Below are 27,099 nucleotides of genomic sequence, written 5' to 3'. Positions count from 1 at the left end.
GATCTGAGTGTGGAAACTCAGCTACTACCACCTTCTGTCGTTTACACAGAGGATCCTTAGATTTTGGGGCTCGTTCAGTATCTTTGAGCTGGAGAGAGAATTTAACCACCCTAACTGTGAAAACACAGATCCACTCCAGGTCACCAAAGAGTTTCAAGCCCTAAGGTTCTTTATCAAAGCACCTTTATAAAGCCTTAGGGCTTGAAACGCATCAGTGAATTAAAGGTATGTGATTGTTGAAATCCACCTACCACCAACCTGTCACCTTTAGTTATAGAGTGTAGTATTAACTGTTCTTTATATCTATAGATTTAAGCACCATTGTAGTTTCACAGTATTATTCTGTTTAACACCCAGGATGTGTTGCAGCAGCACTCACACATACGCAGACGTTGGCTGTTACAGGTTCTGTATCTGAACCTGGTGGTGGCAGACAGTTGCAGTGGGAGGAGTCAGTAACCGATGGTCACGGACATTAAAATGGAATCCCTAGGCGTAGAGAAGGAAGCTTACTCTGATTACTCAAGGACGAGTAAGCACCCTCTATTCTATCAGTGCCAAATCTGTGATTGCCATGGTGGAGCGAGGTCATCCGGTTATGATAGTTTCTTGCTAAATGCTACAAAAACAAAATACATATTGGTTTTTCAATTTGCTTAGACTAGTAATACTGTCTGGCACAAGTTTGCATGTGTGAAGTCCCGTCTTTGTAGCCCCACCCACTAATGCTCGACTGGATGTACTGTGACATTACAAGTCACAAGCAGGGTTGTCGACAGCTTTGCCGGGCCCCGGTAATGAGGGAGGAGGGAGGCATGACCAATAAGGGCGACATGGCCAGATCGTTGCATTGAAAATAAAAAAAGATACGCCAGCGTGTGCTGGGCTGGGAGAGGGGCTGTTGCAGCAACGAACTGTCTTCTCTCTCCACGTCATGTGTGGCTGTCAGAAACAGGGAAGAGGGAGGGCAGCAGGACCGGTGCCCCCTCTGGGACCCTCCAATGGGCCCGAGTAAAGAGTGAACCCCCACCCCTCTCGGAACCACTGGTCATGTGAACTCCATTCACTCTGCCACACTCCACACACTTTCTACTTGAACAGACTCTCCAGGAATTCACTGGGGATGATGGGGGAGTATGGAATATAGGCTTGCACTATCCTATGGGATTTTTTTATAAAAAATTCCAGATAAGCTCTCATTTTCATTTATTCTGTATGTGTTTCATACTGTTATATACTAAAGTCTATTTTTTAAAGACATCATTATGTCTCATTAAGCTGGCCATACACTAGACCAACTTTCATCAAACTAATTCATTGACTGGAATGAAAATCTGGCCCAGAAAATAGGATTTTAATTACCTACCGGTAAATCCTTTTCTCGTAGTCCGTAGAGGATACTGGGGTCCATTTAGTACCATGGGGTATAGACTGGTCCACTAGGAGTCATGGGCACATTAAGAATATGACAGCGTGGGATGGCTCCTCCCTCTATACCCCTCCTACCAGACTCAGTCTAGGAAACTGTGCCCGAGGAGACGGACATACTTCGAGAGAAAGATAGATAAGGATAGTGGTGAGATTCCGAACCAGCACACATAACAAGAGGAAAGCCAAGTTAACCAAACTTGAAATAGGAACAGCAACGGCTGAACCGACATTACTTAACCAAGTAACAGTGCAGGTAATGAAACGGTAATATACCAGTTACAACATGCGATGTGAAGGGGGTTTAACTGCTCAGACCCATTTTAAGAACCGTTTCAAAAGCAGGGTTTGCGATGTGAAAGCTGTATGAAGGTCCTCAGAGGCCAAAGTATCGTACTTGTAGAACTTAGCAAACGTGTTTGAACCAGACCAAGTAGTTGCTCGGCAGAGCTGTAAAGCCGAGACACCCCGGGCAGCCGCCCAGTAAGAACCTACCGACCTGGTAGAGTGGGCCTGTACAGATTTTGGACATGGCAAACTTGCCATGAAATAAGCATGCTGGATAGTAAGTCTGATCCAGCGTGCAATTGTCTGCTTAGAAGACTAACAGCGTGTCCATCTTTCTGTGACAAGCTGTTGTTTTCACATACATACACAAAGCCCTCACGACATCCAAAGACTTTGAAGTAGCAGAGGTGTCGGTGACAACCAGAACCACCATAGGTTGGTTTATGTGAAACGCAGACACCACATTAGGAAGAAATTGCTGACGAGTTCTGAGTTCAGCTCTGTCCTCATGGAAAATTAAATAGGGACTTTTGTGAGACAAAGCCCCCAGCTCCGACACACGTCTTGCTGAAGGCATGGCCAACAGCGTGACGGCCTTCCACGTAAGATATTTTACGTCCACCTCCTGTAACGACTCAAACCACCGCCTGTGGGTCTCTTGACCTGGAATAATACCGCTTGAGCTTCTTGTTGAGACGAGAGGCCATCATGTCGATCTGTGGATATCCCCATCGACTTGACACTTCCGGGAGAAGGCCCCACTCCCCCGAGTGCAGGTCGTGTCTGCTGAGCAAGTCTGCTTCCCAGCTGTCTACTCCCGGAATGAAGACCGCTGACAACGCCACAGCGTTTCTCTCTGCCCAGAGGAGAATTCTTGACACCTCTGACATTGCTGCTCTGCTTTTCGTTCCGCCCTGTCGGTTTATGTACGTTACTGCCGTCACATTGTCCGACTGGACCTAAATGGCCCAATCTTAAAGAATATGTGAGGCCTGCAGAAGGGCGTTGTATATGGCCCTGAGTACCACAATGTTGATTGGAAGGATGACTTCCTGACTGGACCATCTTCCTTGAAACTGCACCCCTTGAGTGACTGCTCCCCAACCTCTAAGGCATGCGTCTGTGGTTAGCAGAATCCAGTTATGAATTCCTAACCTCCGACCCTCGACGAGGTGAGAAGTCTGTAGCCACCACAGAAGGGAGATCCTGGCTTTTGGACATCCTCTGGTACATTTGAAGATGTGATCCGGACCATTTGTCCAACAGATCGAGCTGAAAGGGTCTTCCGTGAAACCTTCTTTATTGAAGAGCCTCGTAAGGGGCCACCATTTTCCCCAGAAGGCGAATGCACAGATGCACCGATATCCGGGTTGGCTTCAGGACATCCCGAACCATCGACTGGATTACTAATGCCTTTTCCAATGGAAGGAACACCTTCTGTGACTCCGTATCCAGTATCATTCCCGGGAATGGAAGCCTCCGTGTTGGCTCTAGGTGAGATTTCGGAAGGCTCAGAATCCACCCATGATCCTGGAGAAGTTTGGTTGAGAGAGCAATGCTGTCCAGCAACCTTTCCCTGGACGGTGCTTTTATCAGAAGATCGTCCAGGTACAGAATTTTGTTCACTCCATGTTTGCGGAGTAGAAACATCATCTCTGCCATCACCTTGGTGAACACCCTCGGTGCCGTGGAGAGACCAGATGGCAGGGCCTGGAAGTGGTAGTGACAGTCCTGCAGTGCAAACCATATGTAAACCTGAAGAGGCTGCCAGATCGGAATGTGAAGGTACGCATCCTTGATATCCAGAGACACTAGTAATTCCCCCTCCTCCAGACCTGATGATCACCGCTCTCAGAGATTCCATCTTGAAATTGAGCACTCGTAAGTACAGGTTCAACGACTTGAGGTTCAAAATTGGTCTTACCGAACCGTCCGGTTTTGGTACTACAAACAAGTTGGAATAGTACCCCTTGTTTAGCTGTTGAGGTGGAACTGGAACAATGACGTGAGTCTGTACCAGTTTTTGGATGGCATGTTGTAAAGTTATACATGCCTCTTGTGAAACGGTCAAGCCTGATTTGAAGAATCTGTGAGGTGGGAGCTCTTGGAACTCCAGTCTGTAGCCCTGGGAAACAAGATTTATGACTCAGGGATCCTGGCACAAATTTGACCAGATTTGACTGAAGAATTGTAGGCAAGCTCCCACCTGACAGCCTTCCAGACATTGCGGTCCACCGTCATGCTGCAGTCTTTGAGGAAGCAGAGCCTGACCTCTGTGCCTGAGCACCTGCTGTTGCTGGTTTGCGTGGTTTACCTCTTGCGCTGCTGGAGGACGTAGAAGCACCTCTGGATTTGCCCTTGAACTTGTCCGTTCGAAAGGACTGCAACTTAGAAGCTGAATAAGTCTTCTTGGTTGGGGGGCTGCGGAAGGAAGATACGTAGACTTACCCGGAGTAGCTGTGGAGATCCATTTGTCTAAGTCATCTCTGAACAAGGCCTCTCCTGTGAATGGTGGGCCTTCCATGCCTTTCCTGGAATCCGCGTCAGCAGTCCACTGGCGTAGCCACAAGCCTCTGCGTGCCGACACTGCCTTAGCGGTGGTGCGTGCATTAAGCACGCCTATTTCCTTTATGGCTTCCACCATAAAGTTTGCAGAGTCCTGTATATGCTACGGGAGTAAGACAACATCCCCCCTAGATAAGGAATGTAACCCCTCAATTAGGTTACCTGACCATTTCGCAATGGCTTTAGTGATCCACGCACATGCAATAGTGGGTCTTTGGGCCACCCCAGCAGCTGTGTACAATGATTTGAGTGTAGTCTCAATTTTACAATCAGCCGTGTCTTTCAGGGAGGCTGCACCAGGAACAGGCAATACAATTTTACATGACAGCCTAGAGACCTTTTAGGATCTGAAACTTCTTATCAGGATTAACTCATGGTTCTTCAAACAGGTTATTCAATTCCTTTGACGGAAAAGTGACTGAGGACTCCTTTTTTACATTAAAATAAGATTTCTCACACTCCTCTGACACCTTATCAGGAATATGCAGAACATCTCTGATATCCTCTATAAGAGCCTCTATTCCCTGTAACAGAGCTGCATCCCCCCCCCCCCCCCCTCCTTCTGAGTCCACCTCTCCCTCCTCCATGTCGGACCTGTCAGCGTCAGAGTGAGATTGCAGGATATGGGCCAGAGATCGGTTTCGCGGACAAATGGGAGGGGACTGAGACGCTGTCTTGGGGACTGAGTCTCTGTTCATAAACTCATCCACAGTCTGTCTTAAGTATTGCGTCTCTTTCTCATTGCTGGACAATTTTGTAGAAAGAGTTGAGATCATTCCCTTAAGAGAATTAACCCATTCCGGTTCGGCCCCGCTAGTCTGTGAACCCTGAGTACCCAGTACCCTCTGGTGAAGAAGAACACTCTGCGGTACAAGACACACACTCTTTGCCTGACATAATGTAATGTGACAGTACACACACAGAGGAAAGTTTAAGCACAATTAACCCACAAAGAGGCCTTCAGGGAGACACAGAGATGTTTGGAGCCAGCCCCCACCGCGCCCATATCACGAATGCCAAACTTAGCCGGGTTGCAGACTATGTACCCTGGTAGGGGACTTAGTACACTAATAATCGCCGGCTTAGTACTCACCACTCTTCATTCTTCTGGCTCTGTTAGGGGTGGCGGCGTGCTGCGGGACTGTACGCTCGCCGCAATGGCCTTGCGAATAGGTCCCTCAGGAGCTCAGTGTCCTGTCAGCGGGGAACGGGACCATTAACACTTCAAGAGGTTGGGCCATTCTCCCCCCTAAGTCCCACGAAGCCATCCAGCCCTGCCTGAAAATAACGAACATATAAAATAAATGCAGAAAACTCTTCAGGAGCTTCCTTCAGCGTGACCGGCTCCTCCGGGCACATTTTCTAAAGTGAGTCTGGTAGGAGGGGCATAGAGGGAGGAGCCAGCCCACAATATCAAATTCTTAAAGTGCCCATGGCTCCTAGTGGACCCGTCTATACCCCATGGTACTAAATGGACCCCAGTATCCTCTAGGACGTAAGAGAAAGGTAAGAAACAGACACTAGGGGGTATATTTACTAAGGTCACGATTTTGACCGAGATGCCGTTTTTTCTTCAGTGTCATCTCGGTAATTTACTAAACTCAAATCACGGCAGTGATGAGGGCATTCGTATTTTTTGGGTAGTCCATGAAAATAATTACGAATGAATACACCATCGGTCAAAACGCGGCTGTTTAAGTATGAATCTCGGTCATTTACTAAGAAGTGCAAAGCAAAAAAAAATAAAACACTGCCGTGAAAAATTACAACTCGTAAAAAAGTGCTAAAAAAAAACAGACCTGCTTTTTTAATCCGTGATTGTATAGGCATGCAGGGATCCATGAGATCCGTGCATGTATACCAGTGGGAAGGGGTGGGAAAGTGGTTATTTTCTAAATAAAAATTGCGTGGGGTCCCCCCTCCTAAGCATAACCAGCCTCGGGCTCTTTGAGCCGATCCTGGTTGCAGAAATATGGGGAAAAATTTGACAGGGGTTCCCCCATATTTACGCAACCAGCATCGGGCTCTGCTCCTGGTCCTGGTTCCAAAAATACGGGGGACAAAAAGAGTAGGGGTCCCCCGTATTTTTAAAACCAGCACCGGGCTCCACTAGCTGGACAGATAATGCCACAGCCGGGGGTCACTTTTATACAGTGCCCTGCGGCCGTGGCATCAAATATCCAACTAGTCACCCCTGGCCGGGGTACCCTGGGGGAGTGGGGACCCCTTCAATCAAGGGGTCCCCCCCCCCAGCCACCCAAGGGCCAGGGGTGAAGCCCGAGGCTGTCCCCCCCATCCAATTGGCTGCGGATGGGGGGCTGATAGCCTTTTGTGAAAATGAAAAGATATTGTTTTTAGTAGCAGTACTACAAGGCCCAGCAAGCCTCCCCCGCATGCTGGTACTTGGAGAAACACAAGTACCAGCATGCGGCGGAAAAACGGGCCCGCTGGTACCTGTAGTACTACTACTAAAAAAATACCCAAAAAAAGACAAGACACACACACCTTGAAAGTAAAGTTTTATTACATCCATCCACACAAACATACATACATACTTACCTTATGTTCACACGCAGGTCGGTCCTCTTCTCCAGTAGAATCCAAGGGGTACCTGTTGAATAAATTATACTCACCAGCTCCAGGGTCCCAGGCTCCTCGTAGCATCCATTTGTAATCCACGTACTTGAATAAAATAAAAAAACGGACACCCGAGCCACGCACTGAAAGGGGACCCATGTTTGCACATGGGTCCCCTTTCCCCGACTGCCAGAAACCCACTCTGACTTCTGTCTAAGTGGGTTTCTTCAGCCAATCAGGGAGCGCCACGTTGTAGCACCCTCCTGATCGGCTGTGTGCTCCTGTACTGACTGACAGGCGGCACACGGCAGTGTTACAATGTAGCGCCTATGCGCTCCATTGTAACCAATGGTGGGAACTTTCTGCTCAGTGGTGAGGTCACTTTCGGTCAACCGCAGGGCAGAAAGTTCCCACCATTGGTTACAATGGAGCGCATAGGCGCTACATTGTAACACTGCCGCGTGCTGCCTGTCAGTCAGTACAGGAGCACACAGCCGATCAGGAGGGTGCTACAACGTGGCGCTCCCTGATTGGCTGAAGAAACCCACTTAGACAGAAGTCAGAGTGGGTTTCTGGCAGTCGGGGAAAGGGGACCCATGTGCAAACATGGGTCCCCTTTCAGTGCGTGGCTCGGGTGTCCGTTTTTTTATTTTATTCAAGTACGTGGATTACAAATGGATGCTACGAGGAGCCTGGGACCCTGGAGCTGGTGAGTATAATTTATTCAACAGGTACCCCTTGGATTCTACTGGAGAAGAGGACCGACCTGCGTGTGAACATAAGGTAAGTATGTATGTATGTTTGTGTGGATGGATGTAATAAAACTTTACTTTCAAGGTGTGTGTGTCTTGTCTTTTTTTGGGTATTTTTTTAGTAGTAGTACTACAGGTACCAGCGGGCCCGTTTTTCCGCCGCATGCTGGTACTTGTGTTTCTCCAAGTACCAGCATGCGGGGGAGGCTTGCTGGGCCTTGTAGTACTGCTACTAAAAACAATATCTTTTCATTTTCACAAAAGGCTATCAGCCCCCCATCCGCAGCCAATTGGATGGGGGGGACAGCCTCGGGCTTCACCCCTGGCCCTTGGGTGGCTGGGGGGGGGGACCCCTTGATTGAATGGGTCCCCACTCCCCCAGGGTACCCCGGCCAGGGGTGACTAGTTGGATTTTTGATGCCACGGCCACAGGGCACTACATAAAAGTGACCCCCCGCTGTGGCATTATCTGTCCAGCTAGTGGAGCCCGGTGCTGGTTTTAAAAATACGGGGGACCCCTACGCTTTTTGTCCCCCGTATTTTTGGAACCAGGACCAGGCGCAGAGCCCGATGCTGGTTGCTTAAATATGGGGGAACCCATGTCATTTTTTTTCCCATATTTCTGCAACCAGGATCGGCTCAAAGAGCCCGAGGCTGGTTATGCTTAGGAGGGGGGACCCCACGCAATTTTTTTTAAAGTTTTACAGTGTTTATTTAAATAAAAAATAAAAAAATGAACCCCAGCACGGATCACACAGATCCGGCCGAGATTCATTTTGAAAAAGTCGGCAGTGTTTTGCTAATCACTGCCGTAAAAAACTGAAAAAAAACACGAATGACATCGACATCGGAAAACCCGAAAAGGCAAAATACGGCAGCTTAGTAAATTAGTCGTAATCAATTCAAAAAGTTGCAATTTTACACTGTCGATGTCATTCGTGATTGAACTTTGACCTTTTTCCGAAAATTACGAATGTTAGTAAATATACCCCTAGGTTCCGGAGGACCACATATAAATTCAGAGAGATTACAATTACATTTGTTTTGGTAATACAGGGACAGATTTATTAAGCCTGGTGAAGTGATAAAGTGGAAGGTGATAAAGTACCAGCTAATCAGCTCCTAACTGCCATGTTACAGGCTGGGTTTGAAAAATGACAGTTAGGAGCTGACTGGCTGGTGCATTATCACCTTCCACTTTATCACTTCTCCAGGCTTAATAAATATGCCCCACAGTTTAGTATTTGCAGGTTAGCACTTCAATAAATAAAATCACTTCCTCGCCAAGAATATTACACTATTGTTTGCTTCTCTGATATTACTTTTCAAACATACCTTCATCTAGACATACTGATAAATTTGTGGTCTATATAATCCACATCTTTAATTTTGATCAAAACCATGTGAATACTGTATACTGAGCAGAGAAGTCTGACGGTTTCACAATTTGGTGTGTATGCACTTGCCATCTTATTTGTAATTTAAAAATCATTATATCAGATCCTGCACTATTAGATGGCTGGCTTCTCTCTCTCTCTCTGTGACTGCCTGTCTCTCTCTCTCTCTCTCTCTCTCTCTCTCTCTCTCTCTCTCACACATACACACACTTGCTCTCTCTCTTTCTCTCTCTCTCTCTCTCTCTCTCTCTCTCTGTGTATGCTCTGAAAATTAATTACAACAGGCTGTGTGTGCTGTTCATTCTCTGTATGCCTGCATATGTGTGTCTCATGCATATACTGTAGGTTATAGCAAGCAAATTCACAGTCCTAATTCTTCCTACTGAAAGTATATATGTATGCAGATGCATCGCATCTGTACACCCTTACAGAAACAGTGAAAAAAAAAAAGGTAAAATGCATGCCTGTTTACTGAAATAAGACCTATATAAGACCTTGAGTAAAATGTACATATTGAATATTCTTTTATAGGCCCTACACACTGGGCAATATTACTGAAAGATATGAACGATCTGGTTCATTAACGAACGAGATACCGTTCATATGTTTCAGTGTGGAGGCACCAGCGATGAACGATGCGCGGCCCCGCGCTCGCTCATCGCTGGTGCCCCGTCACTTGGCCAATATGGACGATCTTGTCCATATTTGCCTACACTGCTATGGAGCCGGGTGATGGGGAGAGTGAAGAAACTTCACTCCCCCCTTCACTGCCCACTCCCTCCCCCCTCCCCCCACCGCCGGGTCGCCCGTATCCGCCGTCGGGCAGCTCGTAGGCGGATCGCATAGTGTGTAGGGCCCTTTAGTCAGAAGTACTGAGGCTTGCACTAAAACTAACTAGTGAAAATAACTGTGACCATATTGTGTACAAGTTTACCCATTTAAAGCTGCACTACCACAGAGAAGTGAGTATTATAACTCTGCCCCCTCCCAGGAGTCTGTGGGGCTGCATCATGCAGCCGTTTGTTCCTGGGCTATGTGACTATTTGGGATGGGTACAACAAGCTGCAATCACAGACCTTACAGCTTTTGATTGGTCTTCCAGCTCACATTCCTGATATGCAGCCATTTTAATGTGGTAATCGGAAATGTTGACTACTTTAGGTGGTAAAGCAGCAAAAAAAATACCATTATTCATGATTACAATAATATGCACACTGTGCTGATACCTGGCCGGGAAGAGTCTATAAAAAGGGCATGCTATTAGGAAAGAGAGAGGCACTGACTTCAGTTTGTATCCAAGCCATTGCTCATTCATGTGTGCAGTAACACCAAAATTAAACACCTCTGTTTGTTGATACACTAATCATGCATATGCACTTACCAATATAGACAGTTATCATGATGCAGCAAGGGGAACATATAGACATCAGTTGGTGACAGTAGAAAAAGACAGGGAAGCAAGAAAAAGAGAGGAAAAGGAGCTGAAATTAGTGTTATCTGGGTAGTAATGTTATTGCTGAGTGGATGTTAGAATCATTGTCTTCAATAAGAGGTTACCAATAATTTTGAATTTCTAGGTGACATAAATGTAATACAGAAGCAGTATAGTTGAGGATGGTTAAGGTGTTGGTTTGATGAGTAACATTATTACAGTGCTTCTTAGAGAATGCTCTGCTGATAGTGGTGCTAGTAACGTCATTTGTAGTGTTTTGTGTCAGAAGAAGTTGGCTCTGAAAGTGCATGGTTTATTGTATTGTTTACTGAACTTCACTTATACTATTAATTATTTAGACTATCAGTATTCTTAGTGCATAGAGTGAGCATCAGCATTTCCTTTATCTTGTATAGTACTAGAAGCCTGGTAGCACCTTTCATTATGTTTCAATTTAAAAATATGGTGTGCAGTCCATCCCCCCCTTCCCTTTCCTCTATATTTGTGTATATAGTGTATTGTACACTTGAAGGTGAGGCCCTTGCATTTTGGTATGGACACCCCTCTCATTTGCCATCAGGTGTTTTAACTAGCACAGGTTCCTACATTGTTGACTACATATTAAAACCGGCACAATTTTAAAGGCAAGACCTGGATAAATGTATATAATGTGTTAGTATTAGAGATGTCAGGGACCCATCTAATGAAGTTCACCTGGACGTGGTGGCTGGGCCCACATATTTGGCAAAACGCATGCTAAGAACACTTATATTCCAAATTAATCGAAAGAGTTTATCAAAATTATTTTGACTATCAGTATTCTGAGTGCATAGAGTGAATCAGCATTTTTCTTTATCTTGTATAGTACTAGAAGCCTCAGCTTGGTAACACCTTTCATTATGTTTAAAAATAGGGTGTGCAGTCCAAGCCCCCCTTTTTCCTCTATATTGTGATGTTTCATCAGACATGATGGTAATACTCCAGCATTATAGTAATCTGTTACCTGCCCGCCAGACCCTTTCATATCCTTCATGTTCATAGCGTTTTTCTTCCCTTTTCCTTTCTCCTTTTTTCCTTTCTTCTTTTTGCAGCAACATTTCTTACAGATACAGAAGCAGCAGGTGATGATCAGCAGCCCAGCTACTACGGCTATGGCAATGATGGCCCATGGTGGCACTGCAGGAGAAAGAGTGACAAACATAGAATGATTATGAGGAGACTGCAAACACACTGTTACAGTACATATCGCCCACAAAAGTGTCATCAATAATTATCGATTTTTCTTGAAGTTAATTACGTTTAAAACATATTTTATAAAATATATTTGAATATTTTTTTACAAAATATGATGAGTGTCATGATATGCAACCATGCAAAAGAAAGTTCAGCTAGCTGCGGTTGCATCCTATGCCACTGTGCCAGTTAATAGGCAAACAGATAAACAGAACTGTATTGATAGGCTTCCATACTGACTACCAGCTGTTAAGGTGGGTACACACTATTAGATATATCTGCAGATCAATTGATGTTGCAGATATATCTATGTACGGATCGGGCAGTGTGCTGTGCATACACAAAGCCCGATCCGTCGGGGGACTGACGTCATGAACTGGGCGGTTCACCTGTCAATCACCGCCGGCCGCCGCAGCATGTGTACGGGCGGTCGGACGACCGCCCCGTACACACACAGCGACGGGCCAATATATCGTTAGATATATTGGCTGTCGGCTGTGCTGCGCGGCCGACGCGATACGTCTGTGAACGACGGAGTTCACAGACGTATCGCCCGTACACACTGGCCGGCGGTCCCGCGATGTATCGGCCGTTCAAGAGAACGGCCGATACATCGACCAGTGTGTACGGGCCTTTACTGTTTGGTTCCTGAATTTATGATATTATGTGTGTTTACTGGTTTAACTGTATACATGATCTGTCCATGAGAAAAGTCAGGGAACTTCCCAAAGCAAAAAAGAGAGTAGGTCAGCCTCTCGGATCCTCTCACTTTCCATTTCCGTGGGCTTAAAATCATGATTTGTGGTGAATGATGGAAGGTGTAATGATTAGCATTACTGCCTCACAGCACTGAGGTCATGGGTTTGATTCCCACCATGGCCTTAACTGTGTGGCATTTGTATATTCTCTCCACGATTGTGTGGGTTTCCTATTGGTAACCCGGTTTCCTCCCACAATCCAAAAATGTACTGGTAGATTAGTTGGCTCCTAAAAAAATTAACCACATCAAAAATGTGTTTGGTGTATATGTGGTAGGGAATATAGATTGAAAGCTCCACTGGGGTAGGAACTGATGTGAATGGTCAAATATTCTCTGTAAAGTGGAGTGGAATAAGTGTGCACTACATAAATAACTGGTAAAAAATAATAGGAATTTAATACCTACCGGTAATTCCTTTTCTCGTAGTCCATAGTGGATACTGGGGAATAGTATATTACCACGGGGTATAGATCGGGTCCACTGGTGCCTGGCACTTTAAGAAATCAATAGTGTGTGCTGGCTCCTCCCCTCTATGCCCCTCCTAGCAGACTCAGTCTAGGAAACTGTGCCCGAGGAGACGGACATATTTTGAAAGAAGGATATAAGACATAAAGCGGTGAGGTAACGAACCAACAAACAAACAATAAGAGAGCAGAGCTAAACATAACAGAGGAAAGCAACGCTAACTATAGAATTATTGCAACGCTAACCAAACATGGAATAGGTAAGCAACTCTTACAGGACAAGGCCCCAATTTCCGACACTCGCTGAGCCGAAGCCAAGGCCAGTAACATAACAGTCTTCCACGTTAGGTATTTTAAGTAAACCCTATGTAAGGGTTCCAACCAATCTGAATGGAGAAAAGTCAATACCACATTGAGGTCCCAAGGAGCAGTTGGAGGAACAAAGGGTGGTTGAATGTGCAACACCCCCTTTAGAAATATCTGTACTTCAGGAAGTTCTGTCAGTTGTTTCTGGAAGAAGATAGAGAGTGTCACGCTCAGCTGAGTTTGAGGTTCCGACAACCGAGCTTGGGCTGGGAGGACAGCTGACTGTGTAGGAAGTAGACAAGGTGGTTGAATGTAGTTCTTCTTCATGAGGTGGAGGCCTAGTAGGTGTTAGAGTTGGCTGGAGAGCAGAAGAAAGAGTGAGGACTCTGTAGGAGGATAACTGTATCTTTAATGAAGAAACAATTGTACACTGATACTCGAGGAATTGAAAGACACGGGAAAAAGAACTGGAGTCTATGATTAAACGACTTGAGGAATGGAGCTGAAAATCACCAGTATTTGAGGAACTGAAAGACTGTGGTTTGTGGTGGGTAGACAAGACCGAAGGAGACTGGGTTTTGAAGAACTGAAAGACTGTGGCTAGTGGTGGGTAGATGAAGCTGAAGGAGTCTGGGTTTTGAAGAACTGAAAGCCTGTGGCTTGTGACTGATAGACGAGGTTGAAGAACTTTGACTGTGGCTAGAGCTTGGAAAGTGAGGCTGAAGAACTCAGATACTGAAGAAACGAAAACTGTGGCTTGGGCTTGCGAGACGCCCGCAGGAAACATTTAGCACATGAAGCCCCTTTACGACCGGGAGCCCGTGAGCGCCTCCACAAGTGGCAATGTGTTAAGCGACAGGACTACAGCAGCAATAGGTCACGTACTGAAGATAGCAACCAGAGCCGGGATACCAGGAGCAGCCTGGGAGCACAGACCTTGAGCACATTTAATAGGAAAGTAACTTGAAGCACTGGTACTCTTTTCCTGAGCCAGCCCCCTTTTATAAGGGAAGACTGCACCGGATTGGCTGGAAGCAGAGTGTGGATTCAATTGGCAGATCACAGGTCTCCAACATGGCCGCCCCCAGCACTGGGGATATTCTCAGCTGCAGCACTTAGCCCAGCTCCGGCCCTGATTTCCTGAAACAGAATCACCGCCAGAGGGCTCTGCTGCAGCGACTACCCGCCGCAGCACCCGGCTCGCCAGACCCCGGCCCTGACCTCCGGAAGCTGCACACGCGCCCAAGGACCCGCTGCAAGCAGCACCCCGCTGCAGCAACCTAGCTAGCCACCGAGATGGCAACCCCCGGGAGACCGCGCCGGAGGTAAGGCTCCAGACACTGACAGTACCCCCCCCCCCCCCTTTTTAGGGTGGACTCCGGGCACCTTTGAGCTTTCTCCAGGTTTTTGGCATGAAAGGCCCGGACCAATCTTGGGGCATGAACGTCCTCTGCCGAAATCAGGACCTTTCCTCTGGTCCATATCCCTTCCAGTCAATAAGATATTGGAGGCGACCATATCTTCTACGGCAGTCAAGGATCTTGTGAACCTCAAATTCTTCTCCTTGAGCAGCTTGAACGTTTGGAGGCTTAGGAAGTGCAGCCTGAAAATGATTAAGTATGAGAGGCTTCAGTAAGGAGATGTGGAATGCATTAGGCATTGTCAAATAAGGCGGCAACGTGACCTTGTACGATACTGGATTCAATACTTTTTCTATAGGATATGGTCCAATGAATCTGGGGGCAAATTTCCTAGAGGGGACTTTGAGTCTTAAGTTCCGAGTGGGAATCCAGACTTGATCTCCCACCTTGAGGCTAGGGACAACCTTCCATTTCCGATCTGCAAAGAACTTGTATTTATTGCCTGTTTTGAGCAAAGCCTCATGAACTTGTTTCCATGACTTAGAGAATTGTCAAAGAGCTAACTCCGCAGCAGGAACTTCGAGAGCAGGGAGTGATTGGAAAACAGGAACATGTAGATGGAATCCATAATTCACATGAAACAGTGTGGAATTGGTAGCTGAATGATACAGATTGTTGTGAGCAAATTCAGCGAATGGGAGATAGTCCAACCAATCATCCTAAGAAGACATGAAGATTCGCAGAAAGGTCTGTAACTCTTGGTTCACTCTCTCAATCTGGCCGTCCGATTGGGGATGGTATGCAGAAGAAAAATTCAACTTTTCCCCAAGGGCCGAGCACAACGCTTTCCAGAATTTAGCCACAAACTGAGGTCCTCAATCAGAAACAATCTCTTGTGGAAGACCATGTAACCGAAGATGTCTGATATGAATAGTTTTGACAGCTGTGAAGCAGATGGTAACCCTGAGAGCGGAACAAAGATATTCGTAATGCCCGTCGTGGGTATTGAACGCGGACTGTCACTTGTCAAACCGCACAAATGCGTATAAGGTTATAAGCTCTGCGCAGGTCCAATTTGGTAAAGATGGTAGCTCCCCTTACATGGTCGAACAGTTCAGGGACCAAGGGCAAGGGGTATCTGTTCTTAACTGTAATTTCATTAAGGCCCCAGTAGTCAATACAAGACCGCAGGCCCACGTCTTTCTTTTTAACGAAAAAAAACCCTGCCCCAGCTGGAGAAGAGGAGTGTTACTACCCTGATGCTCAGGACAGGGGAGATCTTATGTAGTGAGTCCTGAGCACCAAGACGGAATGCTGGGATTGGGAAATGGGAAGGAAATAGCCCTCAACACCCTACCTCCGTTGTCTTACCCGTGTTATCAATTCACGCCTGAACGACTATGGTTTCTTGGGCCCATGGCAGCCGCGTTTGAAGGGCGGATTAGGTCTGCCCAACTCCGATGCCCCCTCAGGTTTTAAAGAGAGACAAGGCGTGAACTGAGACAGGGTAATAACAAGGGGACCTCTAACTGAAACAACCACGCTAGGGGCTATAAACTACCTAAAAACTAAACGTATGTGCGGCACGCCGCCAAAGGAAAAAGAACTACAAAGAAACCACTGTCCACTACCCTACACGGCACCGCCGAGTTCCGGGGAGGACAGTGAAAGCGGAAACCTCCGCAAATGCACCAATTCACAGTTAAGTAAACACTAAGCGGCATAGGCCGCAATGCGCGGCAGAAGCCGCTACTCACGAAACCGGGCGAGAACCCCAGATGACAAACAGGTTCGCAAGGACTAGAAGGATTCCCAGGACCGGCTTCGGACCTCCAAAGTACCAAAGGGCAGGGAGCAAAATCCACCAAACACGGCTGACAGGAACAGAGTTCTGCAAGGCAGGAACAGCATACAAGAAGCTATCACCGGCGGGGCTGCAGTGTGCTGGCTCACATAAAAAGGCCCTGCTGGCCAATAACAGGAGGGCCAGCAGGACCAGCCCCCAGACCCTAATTACTAGTTGCAGTGCAGCTGCCCTGCTGCACAAGCAACCTAATTAACTAATCTTAGCAACGGAAAACGAGGTCCACCTGTGGCGTCCCCGTTGCTATGCACCCGGCGGCCCTGCACGCACGGCGTCCTGCATTGCCAGGGACCCGGCGGCTATCGTGCGCACGGCGTCCTGGCGTTGCTAGGCGCCGTGCGGGGGACAGGGAAGGAGAGAGGCGCGGCGGCTGTGACCGCTGCTCAGTCAGGGCACGGCCGAAGACCGCCGCGCCTAACAGTACCCCCCCCCTTGAGGAGGGGTTAAAGAACCCCTAGAGCCAGGTTTCTGAGGAAACTCCTGAAAGAAAATACTCTTCAGCTTGGGAGCATGTAAATCTTTATCCAACACCCAATATCTTTCTTCAGGGCCATAACCTTTCCAGTGAACCAAAAAATAGAGCCGACCCCGAGAAAGCTTAGAATCTAAAACCTTCTCCACCAAGAACTCTTGTTGCCCCTGAACATCCACCGGAGATCTACCCTGGGAAGTCCTCCGAGGAAATCTCCTGGAAGAAAAATACTGTTTCAAAAGAGAACAGTGAAAAGTATTGCCAATTTTGAGAGATCTCGGCAAGCGTAGCCGAAAAGCAACTGGGTTGACCTTCTTAAAGATAAGGAATGGTCCAATAAATTTGGGTCCTAATCTAGCCGAAGGTTGTCGGAGCTTGATGTTGCGAGTTGACAACCATACCTTATCTCCCACCTTAAAAGTGCAAGGACGTCGGAGCCTATCAGAAAATTTCTTTTCTCGGAAGGCAGCTTTTCTCAAGGCAAGGTGCACCTTTCTCCAAATTGTTCTGAGATGGGAGGTTAAGGTCAACGAGGAGACTGGAGAATGAGGAAAAAAAGAGTTGGCTCTAGGATGAAAGCCAAAGACTGAAAAGAATGGGGACTCCTTGGTGGAAGAATGACAAGAGTTATTATAAGCAAATTCGGCTAACGGAAGAAATTCAGACCAATCATTCTGGAGTTTGGCTGAATACAACCGTAAATACTGTTTTAATGACTGGTTAACTCGTTCGGTTTGTCCGTTACATTGTGGATGGTACCCAGATGTTAAAGAGAGTTTCATATTTAATGAGGCACAAAAACGTTTCCAGAAACGAGCAATGAATTGCGGACCCCGATCAGAGACAATATCCCTGGGCAACCCATGGAGCCTGAACACATGACGGAGAAACAAGACTGCCAACCCTTGAGCAGAGGGTAATCGGGGAAGAGCAATGAAATGAGCCATTTTACTAAAACGATCTACTACCACCCAAATGACTCGAAATCCGGCTGAAAGAGGAAGGTCCACCACGAAATCCATGGATATATGTGACCATGGCCTGAGAGGAACGGCTAAAGGTACGAGTTGCCCGATCGGCAATGAACGAGGAACCTTATGCCGTGCACAAACCTGACAGGAATGGACAAATTCCCTTACATCTTTAGAAAGACTAGGCCACCACACCGAGCGAGAGACTAACTCCAAGGTGTTAGTGATACCTGGATGACCAGAGACTTTGTTGTCATGAAACTCAGCTAAAACAGTGCCTCTCAGAAATTCAGGGACAAAGAGACGATCAGCAGGAGTCGGTTTAGGAGCCTAAAAAGGAGCGCTTAATTTAGTTAGAACGCACATACCTGTAAAAAAAATTGTTTTTAGTTAGTAAAATGTTTAGGCTCTTTTATGAAATAGTGGTGGAACGGAGACAATTATTATTGTAACTGTGAATTGTGCCGGACAGTCTTTTTGCCAAACTATCCCTGCTGTCCCTATCAGTACCTCTTGCGGCTTGCTGTTAGATGGCCTCAGCGCGCTTCAGCATGTGTCACGGATGTTATGTATTCCGTCTTCCCCGTTGCTTACGGCTGGTCCGGCTCCGTGTCTCTCGAGCGGCTTGATTGCTTGGACGCGTGTCAGCGTCTCGGCTGTCAGTGTTTGCATACACTGTTCTCCGTCTCTGCAACAAGTGGCTCCTCAGTGTTAGCATACACTGTTCTCCGTCTCTGCACCAAGTGTCTCCAACGCGTTTCGGGTTAAAACCCTTTTACTAGGATATTTTTTCTGTCAAATTAACTTCCTATTTATACTAAAAAAACTTTATTAAGATTCAATTAAAACAGGAAATGTTCCACAGGAAGTTATAAATAAAAAGCGGCAACCATGTGCCCTTATATACTCTATAAGTAAAATTTATTTTTTTACATAAATTATTGGTATGGCGTTCAGTGAAATTGATCAATTATGTTAATGATTATTAAGTATGATGTTCAGTAAAATTAATTATTTTAATGTTTTAATGAATGAAATTAATTGTCAATTAAAAAAGCATTTACATCTATTTCCACGTTAAGTCCTTCTGGTTGTAAGGTCCTCATGTAATATATCCATTTTGTTTCTCTCTTTCTTAGTTCGAGACTTATGTCTCCCCCTCTCCAGTTTTTGAATACTTTTTGTATTCCTATGAACTTTAAACTTGATGGATCGCTGTTGTGACAGTCTCTATAGTGTTTTGAGACACTATGAGTTTCCAGTCCTTTCTTTATATTATATATATGCTCCGAAATTCTTATTCGCAGTTTTCTCTTGGTTTGACCAATATATTGAAATCCACATGGACAATGAAGGAATGCAGTGGAAACAATACACTAAGTCGGACCAGCAATCACCATAACAACTGGCTGAAGAACATACCTAATGGACAATTTAGAAGGCTTAGGAGGAACTGTACACACTCGGAAACCTATATACAACAATGTCAAATGATGAAGGAAAAATTTGTGAACAAAGGGTATAAAGAAGAACGTCTGCAAACTGAGATAGAACATATAGAAAAAATGGACAGAAAATCACTGTATCAATATAAACAAAAAACAAACAGCCTTGATAATAAAACATTATTTATAACACAATTCAATAGTCAACACCAACAGTTTGAAGAAATATTACATAAGCACTGGCACATTCTGCAATTGGACAAACAATTGAAGCCTTATATAAAGGATAAACCGCAAATTGTGTATAAAAAGGCAAGGAGCTTGAAGCAGAACCTAGTAAAAAGCTATACACAGATAGAAACAACAAATCAAGAAGAAAGAAAAGGAAACTTCCACTGCCTATGTTGCCGTCCTTGCAAAATAACTGGCAACAAATCTACAAAGCCCATCCTTGAATTTGAATCTAATATAACTAAAAAGACATATAACATCAAAGAAAGAATCACATGTGACTCAGAAGGAGTAGTCTATCTCCTTCATTGTCCATGTGGATTTCAATATATTGGTCAAACCAAGAGAAAACAGCGAATAAGAATTTCGGAGCATATATATAATATAAAGAAAGGACTGGAAACTCATAGTGTCTCAAAACACTATAGAGACTGTCACAACAGCGATCCATCAAGTTTAAAGTTCATAGGAATACAAAAAGTATTCAAAAACTGGAGAGGGGGAGACATAAGTCTCGAACTAAGAAAGAGAGAAACAAAATGGATATATTACATGAGGACCTTACAACCAGAAGGACTTAACGTGGAAATAGATGTAAATGCTTTTTTAATTGACAATTAATTTCATTCATTAAAACATTAAAATAATTAATTTTACTGAACATCATACTTAATAATCATTAACATAATTGATCAATTTCACTGAACGCCATACCAATAATTTATGTAAAAAAATAAATTTTACTTATAGAGTATATAAGGGCACATGGTTGCCGCTTTTTATTTATAACTTCCTGTGGAACATTTCCTGTTTTAATTGAATCTTAATAAAGTTTTTTTAGTATAAATAGGAAGTTAATTTGACAGAAAAAATATCCTAGTAAAAGGGTTTTAACCCGAAACGCGTTGGAGACACTTGGTGCAGAGACGGAGAACAGTGTATGCTAACACTGAGGAGCCACTTGTTGCAGAGACGGAAAACAGTGTATGCAAACACTGACAGCCGAGACGCTGACACGCGTCCAAGCAATCAAGCCGCTCGAGAGACACGGAGCCGGACCAGCCGTAAGCAACGGGGAAGACGGAATACATAACACCCGTGACACATGCTGAAGCGCGCTGAGACCATCTAACAGCAAGCCGCAAGAGGTACTGATAGGGACAGCAGGGATAGTTTGGCAAAAAGACTGTCCGGCACAATTCACAGTTACAATAATAATTGTCTCCGTTCCACCACTATTTCATAAAAGAGCCTAAACATTTTACTAACTAAAAACAATTTTTTTACAGGTATGTGTGTTCTAACTAAATTAAGCGCTCCTTTTTAGTATGTATTTTTGTCTTTTATTGGATGGAGCTGCTATCATATACATAAGCGCGGTCATTATTTTATTTTACGGTTTAGGAGCCTGCTATTGAAGCTGGACTAACTGAGTAAATAAATCCTGTGTGAGGCCTGCCCGGATGACAGATGATGGAACTATGGGGGTAGTAGCAGGATGGTTATTGTGAACCGGAAGAAAACAACGTGACAGGGCATCAGCTTTAGTATTTTTGGAACCGGGCCTGAAGGTGATAATAAACCTGAAACGAGTAAAAAACAATGCCCAACGTGCCTGCCGAGCATTAAGCCGTTTAGCTGACTCAATATACTGCAGGTTCTTATGGTCAGTAAACACTGTAATAGTATGCCTAGCTCCCTCCAGCCAATGCCTCCACTCCTCGAAAGCCCATTTAACTGCCAGCAATTCTCGATTACCAACGTCATAGTTGGATTCTGCGGAGGAGAATTTCCTGGACATGAAGGCACAAGGGTGTAATTCCTGAGACTCCGGATCTTCCTGAGATAGGATAGCCCCCACTCCAACCTCTGAGGCATCTACCTCGACTATAAAGGGGAGCTCCGGGTTAGGGTGCCTGAGAACAGGAGCCGAGATAAAGGCCTGTTTTAAGGCCCGAAAGGCAGACTCGGCTGCAGGCGACCAATTGGAAGGGTCCGCTCCTTTTTTAGTCAATGCTACTATAGGAGCGACCAAATCAGAAAAGGTATGAATGAACCGCCTATAATAGTTTGCAAACCCTAAAAAGCGCTGAATTGCTTTTAAATTTGTGGGTTGCGCCCAATTAAGGATGGCCTGGAGTTTTTTCGGTTCCTTGAAAAATCCCTGGGGAGAAATAATATACCCCAAGAAGGACACTTCCGTGATGTGAAAATCACATTTCTCTAGTTTTGCGTATAAATGATTCTCCCGTAGTTTTTGAAGAATCAGACGCACATGGGTAATATGTTGTTCCATAGACTCAGAATAAATCAAAATGTCGTCTAAATAAACGACAACGAACTTTCCAAGAAAGTCACGAAGAACATCATTGATGAGGTCTTGAAATACCGCAGGAGCATTTGACAGCCCAAAGGGCATCACCAGGTATTCATAATGACCCGACTGTGTGCTGAAAGCCGTCTTCCACTCATCCCCAGATCTTATTCGGATGAGATTGTAAGCTCCTCTAAGATCGATTTTTGAGAAGATAACGGCAGAGCGTAACTGATAAAAAAGTACTGAAATCAAAGGCAAAGGGTAGGTGTTTTTAACAGAAATTTTATTCAGAGCCCGAAAATCAATACATGGTCTGAGCGACCCATCTTTTTTCTCAACAAAAAAGAATCCTGCACTCAAAGGAGATTTCGAAGGCCTAATGAAGCCTTTTTTCAGGCTTTCCTGGATATAATTATCCATAGCCGTGGTTTCTGGCCCGGAGAGGGCATATAATCTCCCCTTAGGTAAAGTGGCCCCGGGAACTAAATCTATAGCGCAGTCATAGGACCGATGGGGAGGCAGAACGTCCGCATTACCCTTGGAGAACACATCAGCAAAATCCTGATATTCCAGAGGAATAAGTTCTGGGGTAACTGCCGCAACCCGGACAGGATGGGAAATACACTCCTTAACACAAAAAGGACCCCATTGGGAAATCTCCCCAGACCGCCAATCTATGGTGGGATTATGAAAGGCAAGCCAGGGGTGACCCAAAACTACTGGAACTGCCGGACAATGTGTAAGGTAAAATTCTATTTCTTCTGAATGTAGGGCCCCCACTGTCAGCAATACTGGAGGTGTGCGGTGAGTAATAACCCCATTGGAAAGCGGACCCCCATCCAAGCCATGCATGGTGATACATCTATCTAAGGGTATAAGTGGAACGCCTAAAGCCTTAGCCCAAGTTAAATCCATAAAATTTCCTGCAGCTCCACTGTCGACGAAGGCCGACACCAACGAACTGAGGCTGCCAAAGGAAATCTTTACCGGAACTAATAGAGAATTATTAGAGGAGATTAACTGCAGACCCAAGTGAACCCCCTCACAATTCACTTGGTCAGAGCGTTTCACGGCTTGTTCGGGCAGTTACGTGCGATATGTCCCTTACCACCACAATACAAACAAAGACCAGAACTTAACCTTCTGGTTCTTTCCTCTGGGGACAGCCGGGAGAGACCCATTTGCATGGGCTCCTCGACGTCCTCAGGAAAAGTATATACACATGGATTAGGCCTAAAAGTTGTTCCTCTTTCAGCCCTCCGCTCTCGGAGACGACGATGAATTTTAATAGCGAGCTCCATGAGTTTGTCTAGAGTCTCAGGAGCGGGGTACTGAAGGAGACTGTCTTTAATCACTTCCGACAGTCCGAGGCGAAACTGACTGCGCAGGGCCGGGTCATTCCAGCCACAGTCGTTCGACCAACGGCGAAATTCGGTACAATACACCTCTGCTGGATTTTTGCCTTGCTTAAGGGCACGCAGGTGACTCTCAGCTGATGCTTCTCTATCTGGGTCATCATATAAGAGGCATGAGGATTTAAAAAAGGCATCTACTGATAACAAAGCAGCATCATCCACTCTTAGCCCAAACGCCCAGGTCTGTGGATCACCCTGAAGTAGAGACATCACAATCCCGACCCGCTGAGACTCAGTACCAGAGGAACGGGGCCTTAAACGAAAATAAAGCTTACAAGCTTCCTTAAAATTAAAAAAATCCTTTCGGTTACCCGAAAAACGGTCAGGTAAATGCATCTTTGGTTCTGGAACCATACTCGGGGAGGCTCGCAAAAGATCTTCCTGCGATCTCACCCGAAGAATAAGGTCCTGAACCATCTGAGTTAATTCCTGTATTTGGTTAACCAAAAGCGGACTAGGGTTTGGCCCTAAACCTGCCGGATTCATGAGGCCGAATTTCTAGGCCCACCAATACAACGGAAAAAATTAAACCCCCTTTTTTTTTTTTATGTGGGCCGGTGATAATGTTACGATCCTGATGCTCAGGACAGGGGAGATCTTATGTAGTGAGTCCTGAGCATCAAGACGGAATGCTGGGATTGGGAAATGGGAAGGAAATAGCCCCTAGCACCCTACCTCCGTTGTCTTACCCGTGTTATCAATTCACGCCTGAACGACTATGGTTTCTTGGGCCCATGGCAGCCGCGTTTGACGGGCGGATTAGGTCTGCCCAACTCCGATGCCCCCTCAGGTCTTAAAGAGAGATAAGGCGTGAACTGAGACAGGGTAATAACAAGGGGACCTCTAACTGAAACAACCACGCTAGGGGCTATAAACTACCTAAAAACTAAACGTATGTGCGGCACGTTGCCAAAGGAAAAAGAACTACAAAGAAACCACTGTCCACTCCCCTACACGGCACCGCCGAGTTCCGGGGAGGACAGTGAAAGCGGAAACCTCCGCAAATGCACCAATTCACAGTTAAGTAAACACTAAGCGGCATAGGCCGCAACACGCGGCAGAAGCCGCTACTCACGAAACCGGGCGAGAACCCCAGATGACAAACAGGTTCGCAAGGACTAGAAGGATTCCCAGGACCGGCTTCGGACCTCCAAAGTACCAAAGGGCAGGGAGCAAGATCCACCAAACCGGCTGACAGGAACAGAGTTCTGCAAGGCAGGAACAGCATACAAGAAGCTATCACCGGCGGGGCTGCAGTGTGCTGGCTCACATAAAAAGGCCCTGCTGGCCAATAACAGGAGGGCCAGCAGGACCAGCCCCCAGACCCTAATTACTAGTTGCCGTGCAGCTGCCCTGCTGCACGAGCAACCTAATTAACTATTCTTAGCAACGGGGAACGCGGTCCACCTGTGGCGTCCCCGTTGCTATGCACCCGGCGGCCCTGCACGCACGGCGTCCTGCGTTGCCAGGGACCCGGCAGCTATCGTGCGCACGGCGTCCTGGCGTTGCTAGGCACCGTGCGGGGGACAGGGAAGGAGAGAGGCGCGGCGGCCGTGACCGCTGCTCAGTCAGGGCACGGCCGAAGACCGCAGCGCCTAACAAGGAGGGACGAGGGAATCCTATAGCCAAATTCTCATGTATGTACTCTGACATTGCTTGGGTCTCCGGGAGGGATAATGGGTAAGTTCAGCCTCTGGGGGGGGGGGGGTTTACCAGGCAGTAAATCAATAGGACAGTCCCAACTGCGATGGGGAGGCAAAGTATCTGCCCCCTGCTTACTGAAGACGTCTGATAAAGGTTGATAAGCGCCAGGAAGGTTAGAAGCGTGTAGAGAACAAAGTGGCTTGACAGTGGACAGGCAACCCTGGGTACACGACTTCCCCCAGGTGAGCACATCCATAGTTTGCCAATCCAAACAGGGATTGTGCTTCTGTAACCATGGGAATCCAAGGATTATTTTTTGAGAGGCTTTCGGAATTACCAGAAAGGAGATACAGTTGCAAGAAAAAGTATGTGAACCCTTTGGAATTTCCTGGATTTGTGCATAAATTGGTCATAAAATGTGTTCTGATCTTCATCTAAGTCACAACAATAGACAAACACAGTCTGCTGAAACGAATACCACACAAACAAATATATGTTCTCATGTTTTTATTGAACAAATCATGTAAACATTCACAGTGCAGGGTGGACAAAGTATGTGAACCCTTGGATTTAATAACTGGTTGACACTCCTTTGGCAGCAATAACCTCAACCAAACATTTCCTATAGTTGCATATCAGATCTGCACAACGGTCAGGGGGGAATTTGGACCATTCCACTTTACAAAACGGTTTCATTTCAGCAATATTCTTGGGTTGTCTGGTGTGAATCGCCACAGCATCTCAATCGGGTTGAGGTCAGGACTCTGACTGGGCCACTCCTGAAGGCGTATTTTCTTCTGTTGAAGCCATTCTGTTGTTGATCTACTTCTGTGCTTTGGGTCGTTGTCCTGTTGCATCACCCATCTTCTGTTGAGCTTCAATTGGTGGACAGATGGCCTTAAATTCTCCTGCAAAATGTCTTGATAAACTTGGGGATTCATTTTTTCGTCGATGATAGCAATCTGTCCAGGCCCTGAGGCAGCAAAGCAGCCCCAAAACCATGATGCCCCCACCACCATACTTCACAGTTAGGATGAGGTTTTGATGTTGGTGTGCTATGCTTTTTTTTCTCCACACATAGTGTTGTGTGTTCCTTCCAAACATCTCAACTTTTGTTTCATCTGTCCACAGAATATTTTGCCAGTAAAGCTGTGGAACATTCAGGTGCTCTTTTGCAAACTTCAAATGTGCAGCAATTTTTTTTTTGGACAGCAGTGGCTTCCTCCGTGGTATCCTCCCATGAACTCCATTCTTGTTCAGTGTTTTACATATTGTAGATTTGTCAACAGAGATGTTAGCATGTGCCAGAGATTTCTGTAAGTCTTCTTCTTCACCTCATTGAGCATTCTGCACTGTGCTCCTTTACAGGACGCCCACTCCTAGGGAGAGTAGCAACAGTGCTGAACTTTCTCCATTTATAGACAATTTGTCTTACTGTGCTGATGAACATCAAGGCTTTTAGAGATACTTTTGTAACCCTTTTGTAAACCTTTCCAGCTTTATGCAAGTCAACAATTCTTAATCGTAGGTCTTGTGAGCTCTTTTCTGCGAGGCATGGTTCACATAAGGCAATGCTTCTTGAGAAATGCAAACTCAAAACTGGTGTGTGTTTTTTATAGGGTAGGGCAGCTTTAACCAACACCTCCAATCTCGTCTCATTGATTGGACTCCAGGTTGGCTGACTCCGGACTCAAATTAGCTCTTGGAGAAGTCATTAGCCTAGGGGTTCACATACTTTGTCCACCTTGCACTGTGAATGTTTACATGGTGTGTTCAATAAAAACATGAGAACATAATTGTTTGTGTGGTATTAGTTTCAGCAGACTGTGTTTGTCTATTATTGTGACATAGATGAAGATCAGAACACATTTTATGACCAATTTATGCACAAATCCAGGAAATTCCAAAGGGTTCACATACTTTTCTTGCAACTGTAGCTTCAGAATGGAGAATTCAAACTTTCATCTTCAGAGGAACAGTACGGAGGGTGATGATCCCTTCGGGAATGTAACTTCCATCTACCGCAGTGATAGAGATAGCTTGCTCTAAACGAACGGTTGGTACTTTGGAATGTTGAACAAAGGCAGAAGTAATGAAACTTTCAGCAGCTCCTGAATCTAAAAGTGCTGTAACATGAAGAGAAGAGGAGGGATGCTCCAGACATAGAGACAACAAAG

The 27,099-nt window shown here is 45.8% G+C and overlaps 1 protein-coding gene across 1 annotated transcript in view; it reads right to left on the bottom strand.

Annotated features, from left to right (window-relative positions):
• The window catches only part of LOC135042051 (synaptotagmin-2-like), a 243,706-nt gene that overhangs the window by 128,368 nt on the left and 88,239 nt on the right, over positions 1 to 27,099 (bottom strand). The window contains exon 3 of the mRNA XM_063954984.1: positions 11,443 to 11,615. Coding sequence (XP_063811054.1) covers positions 11,443 to 11,615 — 173 coding nt within the window. The remainder of the gene's footprint in view (positions 1 to 11,442; positions 11,616 to 27,099) is intronic.

Source organism: Pseudophryne corroboree, chromosome 2 (genome assembly GCF_028390025.1).
Source record: "Pseudophryne corroboree isolate aPseCor3 chromosome 2, aPseCor3.hap2, whole genome shotgun sequence".
Lineage (NCBI taxonomy): Eukaryota > Metazoa > Chordata > Amphibia > Anura > Myobatrachidae > Pseudophryne > Pseudophryne corroboree.
The sequence above is the reverse complement of the archived record's forward strand: the minus strand, read 5'-3'. Positions and strand labels throughout refer to the sequence as shown.